The sequence below is a fragment of the Lampetra planeri genome, chromosome 13, assembly GCF_965212315.1.
Source record: "Lampetra planeri chromosome 13, kcLamPlan1.2.h2, whole genome shotgun sequence".
In the NCBI taxonomy this organism is placed as follows: domain Eukaryota; kingdom Metazoa; phylum Chordata; class Hyperoartia; order Petromyzontiformes; family Petromyzontidae; genus Lampetra; species Lampetra planeri.
The window spans coordinates 8,330,801-8,344,090 of NC_136119.1; the positions used below are offsets into that span (position 1 = coordinate 8,330,801).

At 39.9% G+C, this 13,290-nt stretch overlaps 1 protein-coding gene across 2 annotated transcripts in view; it reads left to right on the top strand.

Moving 5' to 3' along the window:
• The first annotated feature begins 481 nt into the window (after positions 1-481).
• The window catches only part of LOC144722034 (putative E3 ubiquitin-protein ligase HERC1), a 36,698-nt gene continuing 23,889 nt past the window's right edge, over positions 482-13,290 (top strand). The window contains exons 1-5 of one of the 2 annotated variants that reach the window (XM_078600106.1): positions 482-636; positions 1,787-2,067; positions 5,871-5,913; positions 6,726-6,939; positions 8,177-8,289. In XM_078600106.1, the coding sequence (XP_078456232.1) occupies positions 1,812-2,067; positions 5,871-5,913; positions 6,726-6,939; positions 8,177-8,289 (626 nt within the window). In that variant the 5' untranslated portion in view covers positions 482-636; positions 1,787-1,811. The remainder of the gene's footprint in view (positions 637-1,786; positions 2,068-5,870; positions 5,914-6,725; positions 6,940-8,176; positions 8,290-13,290) is intronic. The other variant, XM_078600105.1, reaches the window with a different exon arrangement.

Genomic DNA, 13,290 nt, shown 5'->3' on the forward strand with positions numbered 1-13,290 from the left:
CTAATTATCACAGGTAAAAGGATCTTGCACAGTTTTCATGTAATGTCCCATGTTACAGTAGGCGTTATCGAAATATAAAATATCTGTTTTCCTGCAAGGAATCTCAGAAAAACTGTTTCCTGGCTGTGATCAGTCCACTTACACATTGGCTACAATGAGCTAGAGGTTCACACGGGCCACTGTTCCGTCTGTCGATAATTAAAAACTCCACTTGATTATTATTCCATTCGTGTTAAAAAAAAGGCGTTCTTGTTTTATCTACTGTAGAATGACAACATCTTCGTGCTGTTTTTTTCCCTGACAGTGTTTAACGTCCAAGAGTATGAGGCTAAAGAGCAGTGTGTGTACACAGGGACACAAACAAGCCTTCATTGTCCCTGAAGGCTCGACGAAGGCTGCCAAAGTTTGCACTTAGAGAAAAAAAAAGCCACGGCAATCTGTTGCTAGGATGTGTTCTTGTGTGCCTGAAACTATGCTTAGCCTGTGTCCACGCACTGTATTCGGTGGTACAACAAGCAGTGGCTTAGGTTACAAATGTTCGCGGCCGTCGTGAGATTAGAGGGCCCTGTCAAGTGAGATAGGCTATTGAATATGCTTATAACAATTAGCAATCCGAGATAACCCTCGAGTGTTCCGGTAAGTCATGATTGTGCACTGAAATGTCCCACCGTTAAATTATCCGATGAGGTACAGTGTGGGTTGCTGTCGGTTTTGAATGTTGTCATGAGTGGGCTTGTAATATGTGTTTTGTGTTTATATTTGTGCAGTGCACGGAAATGTACGAACACGTACACACAGCATGCTTAATACATACTCTGAGTGTGACGCCAGGTCATATGTAACTGTTCAAAGGGAAGTTGTAATGCAGAAGGCCACACAACGTAACGTGATTTTAGAGTTCAGAACAGATACTATGGATATTATCAACCCAATTTTTACTTAGTAGTGGTTAGAATACCTAAAGCAATAACATGTATCCCTTTATAATCCTAGATGCTTATTGTTGCGATGCCAACAATTTCACATACACTATCACATGACATATGTAAAATATTAATAAGGAAAGAATTTGTTATCAATGTACGATCATAGATTAATTTTCAGACTTTTTGATGGCAAATATTTTGGCATTTGAACATTTCTTCATATTAAGTAATGTGAAGTAATTTTAATGTTTATTACGACTGCTGAAAATGTACACGTGAAATTCATAGTGATTGTTTTTTTAAGTTTAGCCCAATTATCTTCGAGAGGGGGCCTCTTGAATGTCCTCTTAGCCAAGGCCCTTCCACAAACAGTAGCATGAAAAGTAATTAAACTGAACTTTTATTTATTTAAGCAGGTGAGGCCCACTGAGCTATACAGCTCTTTTTCAGAAGCCACCTGGCCACACACAAGTGATAGGTCGACGAAGTGGCTTATCACGTGGACATTTATAACAGCTAAATACTCTAAAAGCGTGTCGATTCTAAATGTGGAGGGAAAGCCGGGGGACCCAGAGAAAAATCCACGTAACCATAGGGAGAAAGACATGCAAACTCCTAATATATAGGCGTCAGGGTCGGGATCGAATTCACGACTTCCTGTATACCAGGTGAGGTAGTTAATATCTCGTCATCGTGGTGCTTCGTAATTGCAGAGATGAAGCTTCTATTTTTATTTTTCAAAATAAAGTTATTTTAATAGCTTTTAAAAAGTCAATATATCTTGGTAGAGGGCCTTAACGACGCAAATTTGGCCCTGTGTTAAAATATATGTATATTGACCAAGAAAACCAATCCATCAGATGTCTGTATTTCAGGGCATGACTTATGATGAAAATGGGAGACACTGTAATAAACGGCATGAAGATGTGGACCTCTGAGGATGGGAGCTCTGCGAAGTCTGGCAAGAGGCTGGAGGGCCAGCGGTTGTTTGCGTGGGGATGCGGCGAGTTTGGACAGCATGGACATGGTCAGGGAGCCAACGTGGAGTCACACCAAGGGTGGCTTCCCCAGTTCAGCACGGAGCATTTGGGAGCCGTGCAGCTGATAGCGTGCGGTGCCACACACACCCTCGTGGTCACAGGTGATTTTCGATTGTGGAAATGTTTTTTTTTACTGACCTGTTTTAAAAATTGTCATATTTGGAGCATCAGTTGTTGGTAATTATTATTTTTCTGGAATTTGTCCATCGCATTTGTACCTTATATGTATTGGATTATTGATTCATTCATACATAAAAAAGGAGGAAAATGAAAATGAATGCATGCATGTATAAGTTGTGTTTTGACATTATACGTACTTATACGGAGGAACAATATCAATAATATAACTAAAGTGTCAAAACCTATTAGATTAGTAAGACAACGTTATAATAACCCATATGACGCAAGCTTCAAGGACTGCCCACGTGCCTGAAGCTGTCATTATTTTCTGCACAAGAGGCCAGAGGCCAGTAGATGGCACTTAAGGCCATTGTTTAATCCCCCAAAAAGTTTTTATTCTGATACTGTATTGCACAAAGTAGCCTCTGAGATATACTTTTATCATTTTCACTTGTCAAACATTCATACCTCATCAATCATTCATTTTATGCTTGGATTAAAAAAAACCCTCAAGAGTATTCTAAATAATGCATGCAACCTCGAAAATATATTTCACTGATGCATTTATATTAAAATACATAGCAATAAAACACTGCACGTGATTCACAGCAGAGATGTATACTTTAAATTAAATTTGAGCTTTTTCATACTTTTGATCAGTAATGTTTAAAGTCATACATTTGGAAAAAACGGAGCGCTGACAATCAAGAAAGACACTTTTGTAATTAGTAGTGCCAGTTTTGTTTTGATGGGGGTGTAATTCATACGCATATTTGAACCTATTAGTGGAGTAGCAGTAGTTATTTTGCCAATGTTGAAGAAGTAGCTGTTGGGTCGATCTATTCCTATTCTAATTTATTTTACCAGGTAAGGCCCACAGAACGATATCGCTCTTTTTCAGAAGCAACCTGTCCACAAATGAAAGCTCAAAGAAGTGGCTTATCACGTGGAAATGTATAGGCAGCCAAATACTCTATGAACTCATTTCGATTCTAAACGTGGGGGGAAAAATCGGAGGAAGCGGAAAAAAATCCACACGACCACGGGAAGAGAGAGAGAGAACATACAAACTCCAAATATACAACAGGCGTTAGGGTCGTGATCGAAGCCACGACCTTCTGTATACCGGGCGAGGTAGTTAACATTTCGCCACCGTGGCGATCTATGCTAGGGTGATGTGGCGAACTGTCATCTGCTCTTGTTGTCCCGTGTGAGGCCCTCTTTATGCGCATGACCTCAGGCTTTGTGGAGGTTCCTGGAGGTGAACTATGGCCGCTCGGTCCCTCTTTGTTGGACCTCCTCACTCCCCCTCCAGTCCACGCTTTTCTCTCTCTCTCTCTCCCTCCCCTCTCCTCCTCCTCACCCCCCTCTCGTGCCTCCTCCCTCTGTGCTCACTCTACCTTTTCATCAAGCGCTCTTGTTTCACGCACCCTATTCCACAGGCGACGACAGAAGTAGAGTCAGGCTGCCCGAGGGGTCCTGACGGACGGCACGGAATCGTTAATGAAAATCTGTCAAACCCGTTACCTACTACCGCGACGTGTGTGCGTTTCTGTAAGCCGTGGATACACGCTACAAACACAAGCACTGGACAACAGATAGGCATTGGGTTTCAGCTTCTGGTTTCACGTTGCTCATAATTACTATGAGCAGGAAAAAAATGCCATTTTGTAGCTAATATTTCATAGTTTCTGTTAATAGGAATAGGAATTTTGATTTGGCTAAACTAAAAAAATCAAGAAATATTGTTTAATCATAAGCCACCTCTGTTTACAAAAATAAAACTATTATGCTGTAGTTCTTAATTATACGGTGTACGATTTCTGTTCAGAAACTATGAATGATTGATGGATACAAATACATAACTTTTTCTACGATAGTTATAACAATACTGTACTAATATATTGGCCAATTGAAGTTTTTCCCACCCAGATTTTGTGAAAATGTTTTACACAATGCACATGTTTGTAATCTTAAAAAAAAATGTACCTGCACCACACTGTAATTATAATTCTTACAGTGTTTGTCACCTTTGCACAATGACATTACAAGCTCATACAATAATACCTGCAGGCTATAGAGCGTTTTTGATCGTTAGATAATCCATTAGTATCGTATAACATTCATTTGAATGAAGTAAGTAATACACGTATAGAAAAATGAACGTAACATATTTTTACAAAACAAAATTCCCCTTAAAACATAATGGTATCAAGCACAAGCAAGATACGTGAATATAAATGCTTACCTGCAATTGTGCTGTGCAAAGAGTTGCCTTATAGGATACATTCCATCATAGAGCACGTGTATTTCCAAAGCTCATTTGCATTTTTAAAAGGTCACAACAAGCCTACTTGGCTGCAGCCTTCTTGTGTCTGAGAAAGACACGAGACTCGGGGGGGGTGGAGAATGCACACGGGAAAGAATTGTTACCACATTTGTTCACATATGATGCGGGGATTATGGTACTATATTGGTCATTTAAGTGATGCACAGCTGAATCCTAATAGAATACCCAACGCCAATTTATGTTAAATCACTGATAAGAACAAAGGCATTTTGTCTTATTAAATCGATAGTCTGACCCATAATAACAGGTGAGCCACTGGGTCGGTTACTGATAACAGTTATGTAGGCTGGAATATATCCACGTGCTCTTCATTGTGTTTTTTCCTCACTGGGGAGACTCCCAAAATGTATTTCATGATGGTGCGGATAGCGTCCTAGCAGTATCATTGTAGATGTTCTCATGCGAAAACTGCTTTACATAATTCTGCAAAAGAACTACAGTGGTTACACTTTATTGAGTACAAGCAACGAAGTTGGCAAAGTGGATTCAGGCGATTTTCATTCATGATGTTTTAGATTTCGTTTGTAAATCACATTGAATAAGTGTGTGTGTGTTATTTTCAATTGGTGCCTTTATTTCAATTAGATGACAACACATTGAAATGCGGTCGTTGTAAAATACAATCTTTAGAAGAAGGCCTTAAGGTCAGGGAGAGAAGCAGAACAGTGATTTAGCTGTTGCTGGATATTGTGAAACATGTTTTCCTTGAACTGCGAGGAAATCAATTACATTACCATGGATTTAAGCTCAACGTATTTGATAATTCATTGCATTCACCAAGACACTCACATTGCACCCATCTGATGAAAGTGTGTCCTGCAAAGGAGTTAAGATTTGGAGTGAAACCAGAAGTTAACCATTCTATTTAATATATTGTATTTTATTATTTTACCATCTGCTGCTTATATTGAAATCATCTATTAACGGCTGGGTTGTAACCGTTGCTTGAGGTTCAAGGTATGTTTTAAGTCAGAGTAGATATTGGTCAGTAATGTGTCTGTTCTGTTTCTCCTTATACAGGAGGGTTAGCAGTAACATGTGTGGAACAGCTGTGCAGAAATTATGAATAGTCTGAGAATCTTAACATTTTCATCTGTGCCAGTGGAGTCAAAGTAATATATCTCAACTTCCTCAAAAAACTTTCAGTTGTGTACATTTTTTGTTCTTGAACTCATGTTTATTTTATTGGATGCATGCAGACCTGTGTAAAAAAGACACGTACGCACTAAATTGTTAAAACATGAACCACTAGCCTTAACTTTATAAAAGCTTATTTTATAACAGTCTGTGCTGTTGCCAAACATAAATTGCAGAGTTTATGGTGTTTTGCTCCAATGAAATATTTATCGTGATGAATATGACATTAAATTAACGGTGTCAAAGATGACGATCAACTCTCATTGTTAACAAACAAAAATGTCTCCTTTCTTCCAGAAACAAACAGGATTTTCAGCTGGGGGCATGGTCACAGTGGACAGTAGGTGTTCTGCACATACAAAACAAAGTAACATGCCAACACAGATTAACAAATAAAATGTAATTCCTAAAAAAATACTCGATGTAATATTATGTATGTATTTTCACGTACAAAATTACTGTCAAAATAATTGACTGAACGAGCGTATGTACAACGACGAGATGGATAATTGAAACGAGCTCATGTGTGGCTTAGAGATGCCTTCATTCAGCAGTGAATTGACCAAGATAATATTCAAATTACAGATTTTTTAAATATACATATTCTGTTCATATCAGTTAGATGTCTAATTTTGACATGTTGCTCAAAATATAATTGTTCGCATTTAAAAATATGTTGACACATTTCCAGGTGTTTAATGTTAACCTTAACATTGAAAATAAGCGAAGCATATTAATATTGTCAGCTGGCTAATGGACACATTAATATATAGACTTCTGTAACTTTTCATTTAGATAAGCCCATGGTATATGTGTGAGTGCTGTGTGTACGTAAGTTGAACTTATTTCGCAGCGTAGCCAAGCGTGCTAATTGGAGTCGCGCGAGGTAAGGACAACGAACTCAACACTAAAAAGCAGTTGTAAAGAAATTCAATTTCAACGTATATTTAAAAGTGCATAGCTCCAGTGGCTTCCTAATATCGGAAGGAAGTGCGTTCCAGACGGCCGCAGAAGCGCATCTGAAAGCGCACGGTGCAGTTAAACTGCCTTTGTTTGACGGCTCGCCGAAAGCCGCTGCTGCAAGGATGACCAGAGTTCAGCCAGGTTTTGCGGTTCATTTTTCGTGCGCGTGTGGGCTACGATTCACCGCAGGCTGGGCTGCGGTGATAGCAGCATACGCGGTGAGCCTGTGGAGGTGCAACTGGTGACCTCGGGCTGCCGCGGAGACGTGGAGGTGGCCGGGGTCGCGTGCGGGAGTCGCCACTCCTTAGTGTGGACGCGATCGGGCCGCTGTTTCAGCTTCGGAAACAACTTCTACGCGCAGCTGGGCTATGATTTTCAGAAGAGGGACTACAAGGCCAATCAGGTGCACGCTCTGCCCCCCCTTGCTTGCCGCATCTGCATTTATCCTCATTTCTTTTTTTTTATTCTAAACAGTTAAGAATTACACGTATGAGACACTCCTCATCATGATCAAGGGCATGCATTAATTGATTGATAACAGTAAAAATAAAGTCATAATGTATTGCCCTTTGCCAATCCACTGTTTGATTAAGGGCTCCCCCATGTTGAGTTGGTAAGTGCGGGTTGGCAAAGTGTGGAGGTGGAGAGGAATACATCAGCAATCTCTCACTGCTGATGTTAGCCATGGCCAAGAATCGAGCTTCAGTACCCAGGGTTTTAGCAGCGCTGTAAAGCCAACACACTATTGAGGTGGTTTTGAAAAAAAAACACATCTCCCGCGTTCCTGTTATGTTTTATTTCAAATAAAAAATATGAATATGACTTTAAACATCCTAGTTTATTAGAGGCAAAAAATCATTTGCTTTACCTTTCTGAGAAGTACAACTCTTGCAGAAAGCGTAAGACAGTACGTAAGATGCATTTTAAAAGTCACCGGTTTCTTAGCGAAACATATTGTCATAACCATGCCGAGGTTTGTATTGGAATTGTAGGTTTTATGAATAAATTTTGGAGGTTGAGTTAAGCCCATTATTCTTTGTTGCCGGTTATAAATCACCTGAATATCACGTCAGTGGTGAAACGAGCGGTGATATTTCACTGCGGGCTGCAGACCGGGGCTGATGGTCAGAGTTTCTGTTTGTAACTGGCAGTCCATTAATCTCTCTTCACGTGTGCGGACGTTGGTGACACATTTGTACACCTCCCCCCTCCCGCTTGACTGGCATGTTCTTTGTAAGCCTACGAGGCGGCGTATATGCACGTGACATGCCATGACTCAAAATCCATAACCTGTTTACACGGGTTTCCTATAGAATAAATCACAGAGCAGTTTTGTAGATTGCTTCGTATAACGGGGCATATGAAGAAATCGTAAAGTTTCATTTTTTTTCTTCCCTTCTTAATAATTGATTATACGCTTGAACGTTTTTCAGTTACAACGAATGTATAACCACCGGATTTTTCCGTAATAGATTGCCTTTGTACTCTTCGGATACCATTGGTCGATATTTGTAAAAGTGTCCCCCGATGGCGTGTGCGTGCATGGTCCCTTTTGATGCATCGCATTTTTTGAAAAAATCCTTTCTTTTTGTTGTGGCTCATTTTGTTATCCCTCATGCCAACCTCCTGCTGCACCACAGTGTGTGCCATATCCGCTCAACATGAGCCTGATGGGCCGCAGGGTGGAGTGGGTCTCATGCGGTGAGCGCCACTCCCTCTTCCTCTTTGAAGATCGCAGGGTCGCCGCGTGTGGGTGAGCGACTCGCAAAATGATACATTACGCCGTGGCGGCGGGGGGAACTTTCGCCAGACACACACACACCGAAAGAAAAGAAAAGAAAAAACTTCGGCAAAAAAATTTGAGGAATTGTTTTGCCGTCGTCTTGTGACAAGCGGCACAAAAGCGCCCGACTACGGGATTCGAAACGTAATTGAAAATAAGAAACTCATTGTAAACAATCTAATGAATTAAAGTGATTTAGTTTAAGTCACTTATCCAAATGTGTACCCTGAGTGTGGTGTTATGTCAATTATCCCATGCTGAGGCAGTCGAATGTCGGTGAGGGGGCTTGGGAATGTTCTTGCCTAGGTGTGTTTCCAACTTCCATTTGATCCAGAAACTTTATCGAGCACTGACTGTGAAATGTATTATTTTCCTTTGAATCTAATTATTAAATATTAATAGAAATTTATTTCTTTATTTTTCACATATTAAACAAAATACTGTGTTCCTCGTATCTGCTGGACATCTGTGAAAAATTTCTTCATAGCTCTTCGAATTCCTCCAATCTAAATAAAGATTCAGATAATTTTAATAATAAATAAGTATATGTATTTCTCATCTCCCATTTACAGCCCTCAGCCAGTAGTGGAAATCCCACGTTCCTATGACAGGGATGAGTCAATGTATAGGACAACCACTGTTAAACTTTCACACAAAGTGGTCATCATTTTATCAACCCAGAAGTCAGATAGGCTGAGTCAACCGTCATACCAAGATCTGAACTCTCAACCTTCCCACACTGTTACAAATACAATGTGCTACACTTGTGCTGTTTAAATGCATTCACCTTTTAAATTTTCTGCGGTCTGGATACATGTGCTTACGTCTTACTTATTGCATACTTCTGTGTTGGCCTAATTGCATACCTGTCCCAGAGGTGTGGACTCGAGTCATGTGACTTGGACTCGAGTCAGACTCGAGTCATGAATTTGATGACTTGCGACTCGACTTGGACTTGCATAACAATGACTTTGTCCCACCTATGAGATGTGGACTCGAGTCATGTGACTTGGACTCGAGTCAGACTCGAGTCATGAATTTGATGACTTGCGACTCGACTTGGACTTGCATAACAATGACTTTGTCCCACCTCTGACGTCCTGTCCATATTCCCATTTCTTTCCTTGTGGCGTGATACCTGGATATGCCATCATAGGTGCCAGAAGTAGGCAGTTCATGAGAGTGGCAGCATGCATTGAAGCGCCGATTATGACTGACAAAGTGAGGCATTATAGAACTTTTCAAGCTGCTTGCGTGAGGCCAACATATGCGTGACAACACCATGCTCTCTGGAGATAGTGGCTGTTTAGCAACAGAACTGACACAGCATGAATTAATCAGTGCAGTAATGCAGTGTGAAACAATCTGCTTCCCACTTGACAAACGTAAAATATCTCAGTTTTAAAGTGTTTAGCTATTGACATGTCGACAGCGCGGTCCTGTAACGCATCCAACTGCTACCCTGATTGAAATATATGATGTTGCTGATGGTAGACATCTTCATCATAGGACATCCTTTGCCAGTACGATAATATGATAATAGGGTTTTCCCCTTTTTTATGGCAATAAAAAAAACAGGTGTTAAGATGTTAAAACACCAAACAGAAACCTTTTACAAGGAATGATGTCTGCATGAACCACAATGCTTGTTATCAGAATGCAAACAAAAACATACTCTGATAATATATGCGGTAGATATCTACGTATGGCCTTTGTCAACATGTGATCCTGTTGCACATATGCAGCATATACATTGTTTTTTTACTGAAGAATGTAATTAATTCCCCTCCAGTAAATATTGCATTTGAGTATAAGCATTGTGTGTCCATATATACGTGTGTCGTGTAGCGGTTAGCGGGCCGAGCTCGATTCCTGCTCACGATCAAATAACAGTGGCGACTATTTGAACTGATCCTGGGCCTTCCCTAGGTCGACTCAGCCTCAAATGAGTACCTTGTGCAGTGCGTAAACGTCGTCACTGGGGAGACAAAGGCAACCCAGGAGTGTTACTGGGCATTCACCCCCTCGTGTGACATGTCGGTTTCATAGATGCTCGTTAACAGCATTTTCCCCAACAGTCTGTTAAGGCTATGCGGTCAATGCGCAGGAACATTGGAACAATTGCTCTTAACAATTATTCAAGGTACCATCCCTAATATTTGAAGGTATCTGTGGCAGTGATCCCAACTTTCCACTCCAAAGCATTGCACCTTGTGGCCGGGAGGAGAACAGGGCCCGATAATAATAATGATAAAAAAGAGAATTTAGGCCACATCTTTTGTTCTCTTTACTGCACGAAATAAAAGTATTACCACAGGTTTTTAGTTGGAATGCCTTGGGGCAAAGTGAATTGAATGCTATAATTTTATTCCCTAAAACGGTATCAATGATTTTCCCCAAAAACTGAAAATGATACATCTCTATGCTCAGGCTATTCTAATGAGCATTTTTGTTGGGAGTGTAGGGCTTTTTTTAGGGAACTGTTGGCGTCAAACTGGAAACACATATACACGTTTGCTGAGGAAAAGTGGATTCAAGTGTTGCGTCGGTAGTTGGTGAGAGAAACACTTGAATAAAGATTACCACAGAAGGGTTTAAATTGGGCAAACACTTCTGCAGATGAAATATTTATTTTGGCAAAAAAAAACCTATGCACAGTCACATACAAACACAATGTATGTACAGTGCGTTTGTGAAATCTTACTGCAAACGGATGAAAAAAATATATTCCCATACGGAAAGTTTACAATTGGTAATTAAATAAGCGTGTGAGTAAATCAATAACGAGGTACATTCATGCATTACCCATGAAGATCAGTGGCACACTATTTAGCAGAGGTGTGGACTCGAGTCATGTGACTTGGACTCGAGTCAGACTCGAGTCATGAATTTGATGACTTGCGACTCGACTTGGACTTGCATAACAATGACTTTGTCCCACCTATGAGATGTGGACTCGAGTCATGTGACTTGGACTCGAGTCAGACTCGAGTCATGAATTTGATGACTTGCGACTCGACTTGGACTTGCATAACAATGACTTTGTCCCACCTCTGCTATTTAGTGCACTACGCTACGAGCCTGGAAACTTAGTTTTTAATGCCTAGCCACAGCAAACATCGTTGGCAGTGATATCTTAAATGGTTCTGCATCACCGCCTTCGGTAAGCTGCATTGACCAGTGTGGTGAAGTATGGTCAAACAACCTGATGAAGCCTTCATCTAGCAATGGATTAACAAAGGGTTGTCAATTTATAATTATTTTATACATTATGACATAGTTATACCTGAATAGCATAAATATTCGTTCTGTTTAAGATCTTTTTTAGCAGGTACTGTCATTCCTCGTTATATGGCCAACTAAATATTCGGACTTTCGCCATAACGTAAGGTAAAATGAGGGAACGAATTCCATATAGGTTACGTTAAATTCGCATTTCTAAGAATTTTAAATCTCTCAACTATCAAAGAAAAATTTGGGACGATTTTCTTTTCAAAACTCGAACACCGCCTGGTCTGTGGTTTATCCTTGCATGAATTTCATGCTGCTCCAGGTTGTTAAAAAAATGAAAATAAAAAAAATTGTTCAGTAGTTTGTAAATGTTCTTAGTTTTTTCGGTAAAGTCACGTAGGTAAAATTTTTAAATTAAAATGATCAAAAGTAAAATAAAAATAGAATAAAATAAAAATCACGACGTTTCGGAGGCAACACAAGCTTCAGTCAAGTACTTGATGCAGCTGTCGTGCTGTGACGGTTCCACCTGAAGACGGAAGCTTGTGTTGCCTCCGAAAATGTGGTGATTTTTATTTTATTTTTAATTTTACTTTTATTAATTTAACATTTTTACCTACGTGACTTTACCGAAAAAACCTAAGAATATGAATCCTTGCAGTCACGAAAGCTTCAAATCTAGAGTTTGTAAATAGTTTTGCGTGGCATACTTTTCACACTGTAATGGTTTCCCCGCACTCTTTGCGGTGCCCAAGGTTGGCTCGTTTTGGTTTCTGCTCTTTCTGTTGTTCACGCCACCACCTCACGCGACTATCGTCAATGTTTCTGGTAGGTACTCTAAAGTGTGTTTTTTATTTCGCTACTTATTTTGAGGAGTATTATTCCTATTTTATAAAATTATCGATTGCCCATTAAATATGTGTTTAACAAAAGATTTTCTGCATTCTTAAGTGCGATTTTATTTCGTCTTGGGGCCTAGTTTTTTTTTCCATAGGAATGCATCTCCAATGATATAATTTAAGTCAATTAGAAAATAGGGTTCGATATATGGAGTTTTCACTTTTCGGACAACTTTTAAGGAACGTATTTCTTTCGTATGTCAAGAGATGGATCATAGTTTAAGAATATTACATGTCCAAAGCTTGTTGCATCTGTCGATCAGTATCTATTGAGGCAATCGTGTTTTTTTTTAGGTTAGAATATTCCCGAGGTATTTCAATGTGCTTCCTGCTCGCTGCCTTTTCAGTTTGCCAGGATACTGCTTGGAGATTTCCCAATTGTAAAAAAAAAGAAGCAAAAGCTATTTTGTAAAATAAGCTATTTTATAACAATTTTACAAGCCCCAGTGTGACACTTAATTAAGATGAACCGGAAATAGGTTTCGTAAAACATATTTGACATGTTTTCAGAGGGATATCGTAAATTATTCAAATATGTCTCATTTATTCAGGCTGCCACAGGGCTTGTGTGTGGGAATGCAGAATGCGGTTCGTATGTTTATTTGGCTCACACTTGGAAAAAAAATGTTTACAAATAGTGCAGCGACGCTGCTTTGTCATGTGATGATTTTAGTTGGAAATTGATGCGCTGTTATTAAGGGCTGGAACAGAGCCACAGTCTGGGAGAGATTGCCAAAGCAGCTTTAGTGCAAATAGTTGCTCTGTCACGCTCGGCATGTGGGAGTGTGGGGGGAGAAAAAACCCGATGTGTTAAAGTGAATCCCTTGGTGAGTACCCAACC